The 19,195-nt window shown below is 43.8% G+C and overlaps 1 protein-coding gene across 1 annotated transcript in view; it reads right to left on the bottom strand.

Annotated features, from left to right (window-relative positions):
* MYO1H (myosin IH) overlaps positions 1 to 19,195 on the bottom strand; it is a 39,908-nt gene that overhangs the window by 7,981 nt on the left and 12,732 nt on the right. The window contains exons 10-23 of the mRNA XM_078848988.1: positions 17,701 to 17,772; positions 16,479 to 16,598; positions 15,157 to 15,224; positions 14,066 to 14,171; positions 12,802 to 12,882; positions 10,812 to 10,903; positions 9,072 to 9,166; positions 6,608 to 6,654; positions 6,290 to 6,370; positions 5,699 to 5,804; positions 2,740 to 2,857; positions 2,121 to 2,234; positions 1,935 to 2,011; positions 465 to 533 (exon numbers count right to left, since the gene is read on the bottom strand). Coding sequence (XP_078705114.1) covers positions 465 to 533; positions 1,935 to 2,011; positions 2,121 to 2,234; positions 2,740 to 2,857; positions 5,699 to 5,804; positions 6,290 to 6,370; positions 6,608 to 6,654; positions 9,072 to 9,166; positions 10,812 to 10,903; positions 12,802 to 12,882; positions 14,066 to 14,171; positions 15,157 to 15,224; positions 16,479 to 16,598; positions 17,701 to 17,772 — 1,246 coding nt within the window. The remainder of the gene's footprint in view (positions 1 to 464; positions 534 to 1,934; positions 2,012 to 2,120; positions 2,235 to 2,739; positions 2,858 to 5,698; positions 5,805 to 6,289; positions 6,371 to 6,607; positions 6,655 to 9,071; positions 9,167 to 10,811; positions 10,904 to 12,801; positions 12,883 to 14,065; positions 14,172 to 15,156; positions 15,225 to 16,478; positions 16,599 to 17,700; positions 17,773 to 19,195) is intronic.

Genomic DNA, 19,195 nt, shown 5'->3' with positions numbered 1-19,195 from the left:
CCTTTGGAGAGTACAGCTGTCCTTTTAACATACTTCGATAGAAACAGGACAAGCCAGCGAGCTAGTTAGAACAGAGCTGCCTGGTTTGACCAGCAAAGCAAGCAAAAGCTTATCTCCTGGAGCATTCAGACATTTCCTAGTGCTATAGCTTCCAGTTACATTCCAGCTAGAGAGCAGCGGGTACTATGCTTACACAGCATTGATCGCATCTACAGTACTGGGACACACACGGAAACAGGGTCACACAAGCTAGTGGAGTAATGAAGAAACTAACTGGCTGGCTCTCTCTAATGCTGCTGTCACCCACAGTTATTTGGCAGCTAAATTCACATCACACACACACACACCCCTATATGGGCGAGTATAGTGCAGGTGCAGTTGCTTACAGGGAAGTGGTATCCTCGACCTCCAGATTTACAAACTCAAACTTGGAAAACTCAACACTAAGGAATGATCAAGCTTACCTGCTTCCTTCTGTTTCTTGTATACTCTCTTCCCTAAGCAGCCTTTGTATCTGGCCTGTATTCTCGTAACTGAAAATAAAACATTTCTCAGTACTATGGAGTCACAGCAGTTTGAGAGATGCCCTTACCAATTTCACAAGGAAAAGGCATCCAATTCAATCAATCAGCCTTAAAATAACTTGTGATAGGGTCAGCTCTAAGGAGGAATGGGTGGAGAGTTTGAGAATAATTAAAGCATGCAGGTCCTGGCATGGGGCATGCCATTGGCAAAAAGAGGAACACAAGAATAGGCACATCAGAAGAAGCAGGTTCTACCTACTCCATTAACCTGTCTCCAACAGCAGCTAGTACCAGATGTCTCACAGGCAGGTGCAAGAACCCCTATAACTGCCAATTAAGAAATTACCTGCCTAGAAGGGAAGTTGTTTCTTGCCCTCAGGCAGATAGTGCTGGACACAGAAGGATGTCTCCCCAGCATCCCCATGGGGTGCAACTCCTCCAGGAGAGGGGGTAAAGCATCCACAGGTGCTCTGAGTGAATTCCACAGGGCTGATGCAACAGAACACATTATGTGAATTTTGTTTTGACCCTGCATAGTCTGCTTATTTCTATTCCTCTTCTGCAGGGCCCTGTGGGGGTTGAAGAGATTGCTAACTATGAATCTCCCCTCACATCTTTGACTATAGCTTCAGGTAACAGATGCACCAATAACTGGCTATTCTAACTATGCAGGCTTAGTCTGCTCTTTGTTCGGTCCATCTCCAAATGCTTTGTTATAAGCCACTGCATTTCTACGCCATTGCAGTGCATGGTAAGCTTCCTTTAAATGACTGGTTCTTTCGGTGGCACTATTCGGTAGTGTTACTGGGTGCTTGTGCACTGTTGCATTTCAGGGCTGACAAAGCAATTCCCATTATGCATTTAGGATCTTCCCCGATGAACATTCCATGTAAATGACATTAGACTGGGTCCTTTCTATAAGTGTGTTAGAACGCTGCACTAATCATGACAAATCTTCATTTTGTGGCACTCTCCAGAAGTTGGAAGCAGTAAGCCATGTTTAAGCAACAGGTTTCCTGGCACATGCATTTTAGCATCTACATTTACACAGACAGTTAACCCGGCTGCTAGTCACACAGTTGTGGTAGCTACATCCACAGAAGTTGAAGAGGTGCCCAACTAGCTATGTGTGTGCAAACTTGGTATTGCACGTGCAGTCATGGTACCTGCACACACAAATACCAAAGACCTCAAGCCTCCCTAGAATCAGTCAGACCTGAAATCCTTACCCAGTTCCTGTAACTTGCATCTCCTGAAAGCCTGGTAATTGCCTCTAGTGATGTGTTTCTGGCATCTGTTATTTTCTCAAATGACTGAAGAATGCTCATAAAGGACAGGCATTTTTCTTTTCATTATTCAGCTGAAAGGGTTATTAGGCTCTGCATGGTAAAAAGGCAATTGGAACTGTACCTAGCAGGTGTTTGCTGTATTCAAATGCATCTTCTGTAGCAAACAGAGTCCTTGGGAAACGAATGAATATTTTCGTTCTAAGAGAGAACACAGCCTATTAATCAAGATCCACTATTGCAACAGGAGCAGTAGCCTGACCTGATTATCTGGTGTAACACACTATGGCAAGAGAAAAAGAGCCTTTACCTTCCTAGTTTGTATTCTTCAGGCTTGTACCCAATGTGCTTTATGAGCCTCTCCACACCATCAGCTGCTGGTCCATGCCAATGAGGCCAAGTAGCCGGGCACAGGGACTTGTACCTAGCAAGATTAGTGACAGAGCACATCAACAAGACTAGACTTTGTTTGAAAGAGAGCAAAGAGGCCAACATGTAGATTAAAGTGGATGCAGATGATTACAGCAGATGGAGATTAGATGTGTTCAGCACAACAGCAGTGGCTGAGACAGCTTCTTTCTTGCACAGATACTGCCTTAAATTCTGTAAATCCAAGACATTGAGCCAGAAAGTTTTCAGGCCTGGTCACCTAAATCCATACTGAGGGTCCCAAGAGTAGCAGCCTAATTCTGAGGTGCTGAGCACAGCAGCACCTGAAAGCCCTTACACACAGAAAATGACCAGCCAAACCCAATGACCAGTAATCTGCTGACACCTGGGCATCCCTGCATCTCCTGGGCACTGGAGACCTGAGCTTTGATGTGACACTTTGGACTCCAAGGCAGAGAGATCCTTTTGTATCTTAAGAAATCTGACCTGAGCCTTTACATGGTTAGGGAGCAGCAACCTTTTGAGGGAACTCTGTTTACCTTTGCAAGAAGAGTTCATACTTTCGCCGGTATGCAAAGCCAGCTCGCCTCACCCGCAAGTGCTCCATCAACCCCAAGTACTTCACCTGGTGTCTTATCAGGACGTCATCAAACTTTCCTGTGGTGAATGGATTATACAGTGAACAGGAATCACTCTTAAGGTCTCAAATGGCACCACTCCCTCACTATTCCATACATCAGGATAGGCAGCTCCTCAGCCGGGCATACCATGGTGGCAGGTGAAGTATGATCACAGCATAGTAAGCTCCACTGAGTCACTGCCGAACAAGTCTATTTTACAGCCCACATTATGGCTTACTCTGAGCAGCTCATGATCTTGACTGTATTTCTGCTCACAACCCCTGTGTGACAGGTTGTGACTCCCTCAGTTTGCGAACTGAAGCAGAGAGAGGACAAAGATAAAGCTTTCATAGGTGCTTACGTCACACTTTTAAAGGTGACTTGGAGTAAAATTTTTAAATGCACTTAAGTGAGCTGTCCAAGATCACACAGGAAGTCTGTGGAGGATAAAGGAAGTGAACCCTGCCCTTGGCTCCACCCTAACCACTGAACAATCCTCTCTTTAATCCTTGCATTCTGGCACCAGCCTGGCCCTCTGTGCTCCCTCCTCAGCAGCGAGCCTTTGTGCTGGGCCCCAGTACTATTGCTACCCACCTTTCATTCAGCTGAATGCACTTGGTAGCCCATGCTCTGTGGTAGGCTAGGTGACATGCTTCTCAGGGTACCCAGGACTAGAGATTACCTTGTTATCCCCCACCCCACCTCCAGCAATAGGGAGATTTGCTTGGGCTCACCTGGGTGTCAGCTCCCTGACACCACCAGCCCATTAGCCACCCAAACTATCTCCTCAGGCCCCCCCCTTTAACTCTGCAGGTTAATAGGTGCACCCTACTCCTTGAGCCCCTTTGAAGCATTCCCCAGCAGTATTCAGCTCCATGTCCACTGGCCACTCACAGAAATACCAGGTTTGCAATCCCTAAGGGGATAGTGCATACACCAGCCTGTAGGATCAAACTCAGGATCAGCTCCTGGTAGAATACTACAGCACTGAGTTATATGAATAGTGAAAACAGTTGTAAGTTTGTCAACACAAAACTAAGATTTAAGAGACAGCGAGTAAGGAGAACAGAAACAGCAAGGTGATGTAAAAAAAAATCGTAACATGCTTTCTAGAGCATCAACTTAAGAGGCCAACCACCTGTCTGAGGAATCCTGTCTAACTCAAGCATCCCTTACAAACCCCCCAACCATGGTAGGTAGGGATCCTGTTTTCATGAATGGCAACCACACTGCCCGATTGCTTCCTCAGGTGCAGAATAAAGGTCTTTTTCCCCTGCCCCTTAAATTCCCCGAAGTTCACTGTCTGCCCCCAGAGACAGAGCAACTCATTGTAGCTCATTCTCCAGTGTGCTCCTTTCTGTCTGACTCGGGATGTAAATGGGGTTTCCATTATGTTGCCTTACAATGCTTAATTTACATGTCAACAGATACCCATCTTACCTCCTGCCTGGAAGAAACCAGTTTTTCCTTCTGTGGTTGGAACGGACTTTAAAAACATGTTTTTGGTACATATACGCAACTCCTGAAATATTGTCTGTACCTACATTTCAATTATATTAATAACCAGCATGACCCTGGCTTTCATTTAAGCCCTCACATGATATTCTTTATGGATAAAAACCATGAAAGCGGTGTGCTAGGTATAAGGAGTTTGTCAGGAGCTGCTGTTACAGAGAAGTCGACCCTTTGGCAGCTGGCACCAATGGGCCTCTGTGTCAACTCGTCATTAGACTGGAACAACGACACACAGTTCAACATGGAGGTGGTGGATGGGCCCTGGCTTATACAGTCAAGGTCTTAGTCTGGTAAACTGGTACAGCTGCCTGAAGAGTTTGGGAAGCACCAGACTGTGCTACAGTCTATTACTTCAAAAGTCTGGGCCATAGCCAAGTGAAGGTGCTTCGGCAGGGACTGCTGTTTTTTTGAAACACTAAGTGGATAACAAATGGTCTTCCCCAACTTCAAGAATATTTACTTTCTCTTGCTGTGTAAGAGCTTCACACTGTAGCTCTTTGCACTTTGATAGTGCTTTTCCAAAGCACCTATATGTTAATGAAGCCTCACTATACTAGTGAGATAAGCATGTCCATTTTGTAGATCAGGAGGCAGGCACAAAGTGACTTAGCTCAAAGCTATGTCATGGAGGATGGGACAAAACAGAAGCAGAAATCATGACTCCCATTGCCTGACCATCGCACCACCCCTCCTCCCAAAGCTAGGGCCTGACTCCAGGTCTCCCGCTCTAACCAGTGGTGCCCCCTTCCTGCTTGCTTCTGGTTAGGAATTAGGCAGATTGATAAATGTACCATATCAAGGCATTAAGCAGACCAGGAAGCAGGTATGGCCTGAAAACGGTGAGGAGAATGGGTCTATTCTGAGACGTGCAGTACTTGGGTAATGGGGCTTTCTGCCAGTAAGAGGCTTAAAATGTTCTCCTGCATCCCATCACCAGGAAAGAGGATTCTTGCAGTATGTTGGGGTACTTAAACCATGTTTGAAGATTAGCCTACAAAGTGCTAGCTGCGTAGGGGTGACTGACCGGCAGCCCGCATGGTATGCCTTGATGAATTCTAAGAGATGCCTAGCAGAAGAAAAAGCACAGACTAAGTAGCAGCTGTATGTGATATAGGAAGTACACGTAGTCTGGGTAGTGTATAAGCAGCGCTAAAGTTCAGTCGCCAGAACCAGGGGGACTCACTTCCATTGAAGTTTGGCCTTTTATTGTGAAGTGTTCCCGGGCTGCTTCTTGAACTGGCTCCCTTACTGCATCTGCCAGCACCCAAGTGTTGGACTTTGTGGTTTTTTTAAGGAGTTACACCATAGCTGTGGGTCTGCCTCTTCACCCCACTAACACCACGATAACAAAGATGTCCCTTACCAGGCTCTTTGCCCTCGTTGGGTTTAATACACCGGATATAAGAAGGCTCCTTGGACATCAGGATTTCGATTAGGCTAGCCAGGCTGTTTTTGAACTGGGTTGCAACCTGAACAGACAATGAAAATCTCTTAATGACACAGCTAAGACTGTGCAGTTACTGAAGTCTGCAGAAAAGCCCTACTCCAGTCCTTGAGCTGTAGGTTGAATTAAAACACATGCGTTTCCAAAACCCTTCAGCAAAGCGGGAAAGCATTTGAATATGAGAATTCTGGGGGGTTTTACTTAAACCAACCACCCTTGGGATCTGCCAAGCAGATAGAAATGTCAGGCAACCCTTAGGAATTGAACAATCTTTATTTACTGTGGAAAGCATCCAAAACAGTTTTGGGTGCTGAATAAATAATCAGTACCATTACAGAGATGCATCATGCTCCTTACTGAGATCTAAGCAGCAGTCTTGGATATTTTTCCCTCCCCTTCAAGACTGCCAGCCTCAGTGTTACTCTGTTGAGGAATTCCACCGGAAGCCAAGCTATTTTGGAAGTTAGTTTGCTCCTCCTTATAGGTTTGTATGTAAGGGATGAAACTCACAGTCTCAGGCCGTCTCCTGTTGTCTAGCTCAGATGGAAGAAAACTTTCTTTAATTATGCCATTTTTAGACTTGCACAGTACCTGAAACAGAGGAATGCAAGGGTGGAGTAAATGGGCACATTACTCCCACAGGGTGCTGCTGAAGTGAACGAATGAGGCTGCATAGACAAGAGTTTTCTAGACCACCACATGGTCTGTAATGGTCATTGAAATGCTTGAAACTGTAAAAGCTACTCAGATGCCTAACTAAACTAAAGATCAGCCACAAAAAAAAAAAAATTCTGAAAAGCCAATTCTGGTGATTCAATAGCGTCTTACCTCTTTTAAGTTTCTGTACAGGAGATCGTTATTCTTCTCTAGGAATCCTGAAAAGAAAGTTTTAACATTGGTTTTGAAGAAAACGAAAGAAATATTAGTAGGTTCTTGATGAATTTGCTGCTTTTGCTAAGAGGCCATCATCTGGCTTTCATAACAAGAACCCTGTTACCCAACTATATTGGAATGCTTTTGCTAGAGTTTGTCAGCCCCTCACACATTACATCCCAAGAGAGCTGGTCAGAACATTTTAAGCAAAATTTCATTTCAAAGCCAAAGATGGATGCATGTGTATAGCCTGCTGGTTGGGGTACCTGTCTGTGATGCACAAGACCCAAAATTCAAGTCCCTGCTCTGCCTGATCCAGAGTGATCTGGAATGAAAAACTCTGCTCTGAATCAACCAGACGAAGGCCTTGAACCTAGACCACTGCCCTAGCTAGCAGGTTGTAGAGTGCAAGTCTCTCCTCCCAACCACACCTCTAAGCTTGGGTACGGATCCAAAGTGGACATTTTGGCACACGTTGGTTCAAAGGGTTGTGAGTTCGTGCAGAACGAAAAATGTTAAATCTTCTAAAGTTGCCACAACACAGAATTGTCATCATCTAGACACACTAAATCCAAATGGTCACTACCCAAATCAGCCACAAGCAGGGAAATCTCCTTCTATTCGGCATTATCAATGCAGACCAGCCAAGCTAAGTGGCTATTTGACCAGATATAATCTTTGCCTGCAACGGTTATGCAGCTGTGTGCCATGTGTAAATCTGAAATAAAAAGTAAGTATTCTTTGATCTGACCCTTCTATGTGAAAGGCTCACTGCCCATTGTAACCAGGAGCAGAAAAAGACCACCACCCTTAAGAACTGGTCTTTAAACAGACCATAGATCCCAACACTCACTGCACACAGGAACCAACATATGGAATGCCACTGCAACTGTTGGTGATGCAAGGTTCTACAGGAGAAACAAGCAGTGGGGTCAAGTTAAAGAAACCCAGAGTGCATACAGAGGCCAGTGAAAGCTATTTGTATCATGTGTGTTTAGAAGATGCAATTCTCTGAAGCAGCTTAGCGACTAAAGGTTTAGAACTCTAGTTTGGCTATACTCCTACCTCGCAGTTGAGCCAGAAGATAGGACAGATTCTGAGCTGTTATGATTGGTGTAGCTCCATTGATTTCAAGAGCTGTGTCATTTACATCAGCTAAGAATCTGGCCCAGAGTATTCACCCAACAGTTTCCTGTCAGCAACTAGCAATCAAGGCCCTGATCTTACAAATACCTATGCAGACAGCTTTGTTTGCTTGAGTAGTCCTATTGGCTTATCATGTGTGAGTGAAGTTACTCATGTGTGAAAGTGAAATTACTCACACAGCCTGACCTCAAGTGTTCAGTTTAGCTTCCCCCTGGATACACTTCCAGGTCAGCAGAGCGGTCCCTTGGGTAAGGCGAATCGGGGTGACAGTTCTGGGCTCTGTGCTTTGGGGAGCCCCATGCTTCAACACCATGGTGGCAGATGCAATTCTCTGCATGCACCCTCACAGTGTGCATGTGTGTTGCTCAGGGGGTTCGGGGGTCCCAGGGGCGGATTGGGGCTGGGAGATCCCAGGGGCAATCCATGGAGGGATCCCGGCGGTGGTTCTCGGGTTTGACCTGGAGTGCTGGAGGCAGCGCTGCTCAGGCCCCCTGTGGGGTGTTCCACAGGCCAGGACCTCCCAGCCCCATCTAGCAGGGGTCAGCGCTGCCCTCCTGGGGTCCCTGGCCCAGCCCGTTGGCAGCAGGGTCGTGGGAAGGCCCCAGCTCCAGGAGCCTCTGAGAGGCCCCTTTGCGGCTGGTTATTTCTGTCTAGGGAAGGGGGCTGGTCTGGCTTTCCGGGCCCTGGCCCATGAGCTCCCTGTGTGGGGTGCAGAGTGGCTTAGAGCCTGGCCCCCAGCACCGCTCAGTTCTGGGGCAGGGCTGCCTCATGGTGAATTTTTTTTAAATTAATTATATATACTACAATATAACTACATTATAATTATACAGCTGGGTGCTACCAATATTTAGCCTGCAGCTGCCCTTGAAGTTCACTGTAACCAGATTTCACCTGTATAAAAAAAAGTGTTAAAGGGGGCCCATACAGGCTGATTTGTCCCAGGCCCCACACCTCCGTAGGGACGGCCCTGCATATCAGTTTCAACCTCATCTATATACATTTTCCCATATTTTTAGGAAGCGAGTTGCATGAATTAAATCTTCAAACTGAATTTTTCTATCAAAAATTTAGACTTGTGGATTTGAGATAGTCAAAATAAGATGAAAAATGAAATGCAGAGTGCCCTTTAAGGGCAAGTATATTTCAGAATAGTTTTCAAATCAGGTGCGGGAGGGGGAGGATTTGCCACCACCTGCCTAAGTTAAAGCACATGTCACAGTGAGAACCATGAGAATGTCCTTCAAGAATGCAGGCTTGTCTAGTCCACGCTCACCTACTATGCAGTAAGTGACCTCCCCTGCATAGTGAAGGAGACGGAAATCCACCCAGTCAATTGATTTTCGTGTCTTTTGATCTGCAAGCTTGCGGCTACAGAAAGAAAGAAACCAGAGAGTAAAGCAAGAAGCCAAATAGTTTCTTCAGTTCATGGGAATGGTGGAATCAACCATACTAAGAACAGTTCACTGCAAAAACAGAAACTGACATCAAGTTAGGCTCTTATTAGCATGAATCTGATTGCAAGGTTGGGGCCCATATAGACATTTCTTAGAGAAGTTCTTTCTGAAAGATTTTGCAAATTGGTCAGAACCCATCTAATAACGAATAGCCTATTTCAACAGAAATGGTTCATGTACTGTCATGGTAGTTCCTATAATCTTATGTGGCCTGCAATATGCTAGTTAGAAAAGGCCATTTATTCAGGATACACTTTACACCTTGCAGAAGGCATTTAAATGTTTAGACATTTTTATTAGCTTTGTCTATGTGGCTGGGATAAGGATGGCAGCTGGCTTCTGCCTTATTTCAGTTTGAAAAAAAAAGACACCCCAGAATTTTACGCTAAACAGGCAAAAAACACAGTCAATGGTGTTTCATTAATAGCAAATACCTAATGCAAAGAGGACACCACTGTTTCGAAGTTTCAGTGAACGTTTAGTATTTCTGGGAGCTACTGTAATAAATATTTAATAATGGCAAGATTCCATTTGTGACAGAATTGCGTTCACACTGATGTTGCCCTCCAACATGCATTGCCTTTTTTAAAACATGGAGTAGTTCTAGCAATTATCTTTGCAGATCTTTGTCAGAGTAGGATATTAAGGAACAGATAGGTAGCGGGCAGATCAGTTACCGACTCTCCACAAGGAATTGTCCTGAGTGTCACACAGCTAGAAGTAACATTTCAGAAGCTTGATTCTGTGAACTGCTGGCTACTCATTGGTTTTTTAAAAAAGAAAAAGGAGTACCTGTTGCACCTTAGAGACTAACCAATTTATTTGAGCATAAGCTTTCGTGAGCTATAGCTCACTTCATCGCTATAGCTCACGAAAGCTTATGCTCAAATAAATTGGTTAGTCTCTAAGGTGCAACAGGTACTCCTTTTTCTTTTTGCGGATACAGACTAACACAGCTGCTACTCTGAAACCGGTCATTGGTTTTTAGTTAGCCTTCTCTTATGGACACCCAGGTAGGGACCCGGTCTTCACCTGCATTTTTACAGCACCTACCACAGCAGAGCCCTGGCACTAGGCACTGCTGCAATAGAAATATTTACTAAAGGGATACTTCTCAGGAAGAATCCAGATGGGCTCTTTGGAGATGTTTGTATCCGACTCCAAATCCAAGCTTTGCAGGCTGGGCTCATCTCCAGGGCTCAGTTCTGCCAAGAACCTTCAACTCTCACCGACTTCAACACAAGTTGAAGCTATTTGTCACCTCACAGGATTGGTCCCAGATTTGGATATAAAATACACAGAAGGATGGATAAACTGGGCTCAAGTATTGGCAAGCTACTGATACAGGGAAGACAGGAATTCCCCCCCCCCCCCCCGCCATATACACACCACAGATTATATTCTAACAATGTTGTTTGTCATAGCAGTAGATTGCAGGCAGCCTGCTAGACTGGGAATTTTTCTTTGGTATAAAACAGGACCATTCATCCTCAGAACAGAACACTGGAAACCCTAGGGAAAGTTTCCTCTACTGTAGGTTAGAGAGCCGAAGTGCATACGTCAGGAAGTGGGCATGATCTCCTACTTTCTCTTCCAACTTTTCCAGGAAACTTAAATCAGTTGCTTCACCAGGCCGTAAACATTCTTCATCCTTTAAAAACAAAAAAAACAACAACAACAAAAAAACACATTTCAGCATCTTAATCCGACCTCAGTCCCTGTTGATGGCAGATTAAGCATGATTTACTGACCCAAGATTTGCCAAAATCATTTTCTGTAATCTGTATTAAGTGTATAAATTCCCTCAGAAACCCCAACACTATTTAGAGAGTGGTCATTTGTACATCTGGGATTTGTGCTTACCTACTGATTTTAGGGTTTTCTAATGGGTAACTACAGTGATGGATGCTAAGTGCTGATGCATTGAGAAACTGGCCTAGTTTTCAGAAGGTTTATGAACCCAGTCCCATTACTTTCAATGAAAGCGGCATATTCTCAGCCCCTCATAGCATCAGGCCACAAGCAACTTGCCCAAAGTCACAGCATGTCCGAAACATGACATCTGGGTTCTGCACTCAGTAGTGATTCCCAGTCCTGTGCTTTAACACAAAGTCATCTTTAATATCAAAGTACAGAGAAACATTTGCAACAAGATGCCTTGTTTCAGCAAGGTAAATCTAGGGAGGTGGGATGTATTAAAATGTATTTCTCTATCATGATTTAAATTAAATGTACCACATTAGTGTACAATTAACTTTGAATGCCACTAAAATCTGGGCAGTGGACACACTCTTGTTCAAAGAAGAGTGCTACTGTTAAATAAATGCCAAGTAACTTTTTTCAAAACACAAACACATCTCATGACTGTTTAACTTAGTACAGTCTGGTTACAAGATAACATGTCATGGTAATTACTTGTAACTTATCAACTACAACATTACCATGAGAAACTATAATTAAGGTTTTCAGTTTAAAAAAACTATTCAGTTTCATACAGAACACCTATATACTTTCTAGTAAAATTCATAAGTCAGTTTTACAAGACTAGAGTTATACAGAAAATTTTACATTCTTTGCAAGTGTATGCCTCTCTCCTTGTCTGTTTCACATGAAGGTGGCAGGGTGGAAGAAGTGGATATCACTAGGCACTGAGACCCAGGAATACATAGATAAAGGCTAGAGATTCTTGGTCAACATTGATAACAGCTTCTAAGAGTCCAAAAGCCTCCAAACCTACTGGATTGTCATCTTTTCTACCTGAGAACTCCTCCCCCCCACACTATTATTATATTTATAGAAGAGTTCTGCTTGCACATGAACTTAATTAGGATAGGAATACTAGCATTAAGCTTCAATAATCATGATACTCCTGCCCTGGGTTACAGTGCATTAATCACTCGGCTTCTGTATCCATGTGATAAACTCTCCACTCCTCTGTCTACAAGTCAGCAAGCCATGGGGATGTCAAAGCACAATGCATCACTGTTGAATTACATGCATCTTTACAGAAAGAATCTCTATAAATCTTGCCTCTCTTGTTTTTTGCATTTAAGAACAGATTGCCATACAGTAATTGTAATACCAAGTTCAAAGCAATTTGATTTTCTTGTAGGGTCCCCACCCCATTTTTCTCCAGAGAGGAGGGGAAGGCTGCTCTGCACTCTAGGAGTCCTCTTGCAGCCAGTGCCCTTAGTGATGTTGACAGGCTAGAAAGAGCTTCATTTGAGCAGCCCCTGCATCTTCCAATGCAGGACGGTGACCGCTGCAATTTGGGGCTTTTGAGGATAGAGATAAGTAAACGGGAGAGGAACAAGGAGAAAATCTCAGCACAGCTCAGAAAAGGTACAAGTTCCTCCAACTTTACTTTGGTGTTCTGTGGGGTCTTCAGACTCTAACTTAGTATTCTACCCAACCCTTTTAATAGCAAAGGCCTGACAACAGAACTTGAGCATCCATATATTTACATCCTGGGTATTGTAGAGTTCTTACCATATTGAGAGAGTAATGGCATGGAATCACTGCACAATAAGGCACAAATTTTGTTCTTACCAGTATGGAGATTATTCCTTTGTGTTTCTCTTCAACCAAGTCACAGATGATCTTGTTGTTGAAATATGGAATTGGCTCCCACTGGTATTAGAAAGGGAAAAGTGATTTTCAAGAATTCAGAGAACTTTACCTACTCCAACCTGAAGTAATTCCATGTTAGGATTTAAGGTTTTATTGGAGAGGTTCTTGACCAAGCCACTCCTCAATATATTCCCCCTTTAAGCAGCATGGGCAGAGTTATCTTACTCATTACATTACTATACTGCAATCCTTCAGTCTCTTCTGTTGTAACATACGCAGCTGCTTCTTTTGTTATTAGTATGTCTTTATCCAATGCACAGTTAACCTGTGGAACTTGTTGCCAGGGGATGTCGTGAAGGCCAAAAGTACAACTGGGCTCCAAAAAACGTTGAGAGGATAGGTCCTTCAATGGCTGTTAGCCAACATGGTCAGGGATGCAACCCATGACCTACGTGTCCCTAAACCTGACTGCCAGAAGCGGGGACTAGATGACAGGGAACGGATCACTTGATAATTGTTCTGTTCATTCCCTTTGAAGCATCTGGTGCCCGACCGTTGGAAGACAGTACATCGGACAAGATGGACCAATGGTCTGACCCTGCATGGCCATTCTTGTATTACAAGGATCTTCTTTATTTCTACAAAGGCATTTCATTGCAGAGTCTGTTTCTGGCCAAGAGTCCTTGTTCTGCCACATTCTCCTTCAAAGCATACAAATTAACTCAACCAGAATGACTGAACGCGATAGACAGGGTACAACTAGGAGTAATGGGATCAAAGAAGGGAAGGGGGAAACTAGGCCAAGTATAGCAAGAGCTTCCTGTGAGTTCTATTACATAGCACAGGGGTTCTCAACTGGAAGCTGGGGGTTAAACAGGGATTCGAGAGTCATGACTATCCCACACATCCCATGTTGCCAAATGGGAGGATGGCCTGACTAGATGAGAGAGGGCCCCCAGGACAGAAGAGGTTGAGAGCTACAGAGAGGACAGTCACCAAAGGGAAGCATTCTTTAAAAGTGTGACAACATGAAAATATACTGTAGATGATAATCCTGTATTAACTGAAGGGAACTGGACAGATGGAACCACTATGCCTGTTCCATCTCAATCATCAATGATGGAATTTCAACTCTAACGGGAAGTTTTGAAAAACACTATTAATGCCTTTGTGAATAAGAGTAAGTTTGCAGTGCAGTGATGTTCCCAAGAGAACAAGATAGGGAAAAAGCAATGAGAGTTACCTCTATGCCTTCCATCTCATATTCCTCCTGCTCTGCCTTCAGAGTCATTTCGATTAATAGCTGCTGGAGCTTTTCGTTGCAGTAATTGATGCAGAACTGTTCAAAACTTTTGAAAAATAAAATAAGCAAGAATAGCAATATGTATTAAAGGAAATTCTGTTGTCTTGGTTTGTAGGGAAACAAGTGTACAGAGAATTCCTATTTTAACCCTTCTCCCCATGACAGGAGACGAGCCCATGAAATAGCTGAGGCAGCTGAAGTTTTGTTTTCCCACTAGGATGATATTTTAATAGAAACAGCCCATATACCATTTCATGAGTGGCTACCTACCAGGGTAGATGTTTAATAAGAACTGGAGAACCAGTCTGGATAAAATACTCCACTCCTCCCTCCCCACCCACCTCCCCTAAAACTTCTGCTTGGAACTCAAACCAAATTAGAGAGCTTTGATAAAGTAAGTGAACTCCACCCTCTACCCTCCCCAAACACAGATGCACACTGTCATCTGGGCTGCAATTCCAGAAGGAAGTACCAACGTTCTTCCCAGAAGGGCTGTTTTTGAGAGACTCAGCCTACTTTTGCTGACACAGCAAGCTCAAAGCAGACTAACTGCCGAGTGTTTCTGAACTAAACTGCCACATTGTCATCCATCTTTCCCAACAGCCGTATAATTGAACCTATGAAGGCAGAATAAGTGTTCTAGGGCAAGGAGTTTTGTTTGGCTAGAAGAAGGTAGTTGTCACATCCTTCTCTCTAGAGGCTTTGAAAGCTGCCCCACACAAGATGGCGGCCCACTGCAATACTACATGTCCAGAATCCTATGGAAGAACGTGTGCTTTTAACACAATCAGCCAGATAGAGCAAAGTAGTGAGTCGAGGCTTTCACTGTACTTCACTTAGCCAGTTACGCCTACATACTGCAACACATGTCAGAGATTAGGTACAACTCAGAGCTGATGAAGGGAGCTGGGACTCAACTTCCTTGCCTTTCTGGGGTAAGCCAAAGCCTGAGCCCTAATGGCCATGCATTGCTTTGGAAGCAGACCCACATTAGTGTGCGCACAGTTTGACCCAGCTTCAGTGGCACTTACCTGTTTGTATCAAACACTTCAAACCCATAGATGTCAAGCAGCCCAATCACCGTTTTCCTGGTGAGGTCCTGCCAAACATACCATTAAATGCTCCATGAGGAAAAGAGGATTTCTGTAACTGGTCCAATTGCTCTGTATCATTCATGTGGTTCCCTTCACCTAGATTTTAATCTCTCATTTGTTCCCACTCTGCCACTGACCAGGGAGTTCAGGGAGACTCAATATAGGGACAGTGTCATTACAGCCTGGTCCCTCTAGCAGGCAATTCTGCTGCTGAACTGACCAGATATTTTGGTGAGCAAGCCAATACAGGTCTAAATATTCTTTGTGGAGGTTGGGCATAGGGGTAGGAGAGAATGTGGAATAAATCCCCTTTATCTTCTAATGGCTTCACCCTCCTGTAGGCACTGGGAGGATGGCCATCACATATTTGTTCCAGGCAACCACTGTCTTCTCTATGTGGGTAGGACACAGGATCCCATGCTGGGGACTCCTGGCTGTTCCTAACTCTGTGTGAACATTTGTAGTCTCCCCAACTCAAAGCCTAATGTTAATTCTCAGACCTGGGTTTCTTAGCTGATAGTGCAACACGTTCTAGTGCACAGCTACTGTAGATGCAGAGAGGAATCCAACGATTAAATCATTAATGGGGGAATCTAGCCAACCCCCACTTTCTACAAAACTACATATCCAGGATAATGAAAACTGCTCTACGCATGGCTGCCTGGTGGCTTACCAAACCAAAAGCAAAGACCTCCTTCAACTAGTCTGGAAGGTCACTTCTCTCTCCTAAGCACAGATATCAAAGCTACTTTCCATACAAGTTTCGTCACCATTTGGAAAACAATTTTTCTGGTCTTCTATAGAGCTCAGTTATATGCTAAACTCCCCTCATTTTGCACCAGCATTACAGACCAGCAAATAGCATGTTAGTTTGCTGCCACATGTCCAACAGGAGAAGCACATACCATAGTTTGGGTGGGTCCTACAGAGGCAGTGATTTTTTTTTCTTATCAGCTATAAAGTGATCATGTATAGATCTGTGTTTACTTACTATCAGGATGGGCAATTTTAAAGCAGGTCATGCATTGGTCAAACTACCTGACAATGTATCTTTAGTATTCAATTAAAATAAAACCACACAAACAAGCAGAACATGAATCTCCAGCTCACAGTGGTTTGGATCCCTGAACTCAACTAGCAGACTTGAGAAGTCTGGTGGAAACCACCACATTACTGTCTCATTCTGGAAGCATTGTCCACTCACTGAATGAGACAGTGCTTGTCTGTAGAACACAGTATTAGCTAGAATAGGAACCAACCTTGTTGGCTAAAGATCCATTAATTTTGTTGACTAGCCAAGTAAAAGTCCGCCCATAAATCGCCTTAGCTGCTGCATCCCGAGCACAGAATGCCAAGTCTATGTTCAGGGGACTTAGGACCTGGGGGAAAAAAAAAGCAGGTAAAAATACTCAAATACAGTAACTAAGATAACTCAAAGTCAGTAATTTTTAACTCATTTCATGCTTCTGGATTAGAGAGCAAGCTACCATGCGACAGCCTCCATTTCACACTGAAGCATGAGCAAGCCTTCGGATTAAAACTGACACCAGCGACAGCTAGCACCTCAGGCTGGTGTGACTACTGCTCTCCGGCCAGCTAGGAGACTGCACGCTGGATCCTACTTCTACACATCTTCCATTCAGCTGCACACATCCTAACCTGTAACAGAGTTCAGACTGGTCCAGTCTCACAATGATGAGATGGATCTGAAGTCAAAGAGGTTTTGGATCATGGTTTTGAACTAGAGTGAGATATTCCATATATCATCTTTTTGGTCAGAAGGTACAAGACAGTAGCTACAAATCTCCTAGCATTAACATACAGGCTACAGGAGAGGAGTCACTGACAGTGAAGTAGATGAATAAAAGTAAGGATTGAGCCCCATTTTACCCCCTAATTTGGGGGCAAACATCCATCTATATACAAGTAAATGTTGTATACCAGATATAAGGGGAAAATGGGCACACACTATCAGGATTATTAGGAGGCTGCATTTTGGGACTCTGAAAGCCATCAGAATTGCTGATGGCTTTTCCCCTTGAAATTTGGCAATCAACATTAAATGTTATAAGCGGACATTTTATACAAATGCTTGCATCTGCATTGAAGCAGAATTTATCAAGAAGCACTTTGCAGACTACACAAAGGAAGGTAATGTGGTTCAGACATGTGGCTGTGTGTAAACCTTCCTCGCTTCTGGCTTTTTTCATCACTTGTTATGTCACTCAGCAGGAAGGCAGCCTCACACCATGTCTCAACTTAATATCTCAGAAATTTACAAAGGAAGGTAACTATTCTTATCACAATTTTACAGATGGGAAAAGAGTCAGAAATTAAGGAAACATCACCAAGTTTGCTGAAAGAATCTGAGTGTGTCAAGAACAAAACATAGGGTACCCTGGCTCCTTATCCCAGGGTTTTACCACTAGACTGTTGACTTCTAATAGACTATGAGGAATCTGACACTGGCTTAATTTATACCTCCTCTGATCTGGCTTCTATCTTTCTGTGAGTAAGAGCTTCCTGTAGAATGGATAAGTGGACGCCCAATAACTGCCAAAGAAAAGAGCCACAGTTAGAGTACAAAGGGTAATTTCATGCACGCAGTCAATTTGGAATGAAATGTCCAGGCTGCTTCCTTTTACTGTTCATTACTCTTGAAAACCCAAAACATAACAGGACAAACATCTGTATTTCTCTGCACCCACAGATAAGGAGTGAAATCCGTCATATTAAGGTTTAAAGGAAAAGGAACCAGACAACCGAGACAGCAATGGTATCTCTGGTCACACTGGGATTTTAAGGAAAATGCTGTAGTTACTTGCACTGGTTTAACATGATTGTCATGATTAGAGGTCAGTCAAGAATGCTCTCCCATAGTGTATTGGCAGACTGCCCAGGCACTTCGTAGGGGTTTGCTCCCTTGTGGAGTACTGAACTGCTGCTTCTCTGTTAGGGTGTAGCCTACACAACCCATTTTTGGTTGTTAGAGGGTGGCAGTATTGGCAGATTAAGTCACTCTGATCTCTTTTGTTGTATTTAAAACAATGTTAAGCAGTTGATTTCTACTGACAACAGGAAATTCCAAATGGATGCTGCTGCCACTCCAGTCTGAACAAGAAATTTGACCCTTTTGTGCATTGGATAAAAGGAGCCACAAACCAAAACACTGTGTGCCACCGCAGCAACAACTGTGCACATCTGTCAGCCGCCACCCTGCAAGCATGCAAAGTCACTTATGCAGGTCTGGGAAGTGACAGTGTGTCTTTATGCCAATTGGGGACAAAAACACTTAAAAACAATGAGACAGAGGATATTCTAGTAATGACTTAATACACCACACCCACAATGAAAAGCATGGATCAGTTACACAAGAAGTGTAATATAATATAAATACCAGCAATGGCTAACAGTTTAATTAAAATGCTAAGGGGCCTGGTTGTATATTATACATTACAGATATCTACTTTTCCATCTTTATGCTGACAGCAAGAGTTGTTTAAAACATTTAAACTTTTGCACTGAGCTGCCAAATGCAGAATCCTAAGCTCATAGGGGTGCTATAAAGAGGACAGTGGAGAATAATTGATCAAGTCCACTGAAGGCAGGACAAGAACTAATGGGCTTAATCTGCAGCAAGGGAAATTTATGTTCGATATTAGGAAAAGCTTTCTAACTTTAAGGGTAGTTAAGCTCTGGAATAGGCTCCTGAGGTAGGTTGTGGAGTCCCCATCACTGGAAGTTTTTGAAAACAGTTTGGACAAACCTCTGGAAGGGATGGGCTAGATTCTTTGGTCCTGCCTCAGTGCAGGGGGCTTGACTATTTGACTTCTCAAGGTCCCTTCCACTCCTACATTTCTAGGATACCCTGATTAGCACAGGGACTGTTCAAGCTGGACCTGACGCACCTAGCCAATGTGAGCAGAGACCATCAGAGCGGAGACCATTCGTCTAGAGAATTTGGAAGCTTCCTAGG

The sequence above is a fragment of the Lepidochelys kempii genome, chromosome 15 (assembly GCF_965140285.1).
Source record: "Lepidochelys kempii isolate rLepKem1 chromosome 15, rLepKem1.hap1, whole genome shotgun sequence".
In the NCBI taxonomy this organism is placed as follows: Eukaryota; Metazoa; Chordata; order Testudines; family Cheloniidae; genus Lepidochelys; species Lepidochelys kempii.
Note: the sequence above shows the minus strand (reverse complement) of the source record. Positions and strands in the feature narration are given on the sequence as shown.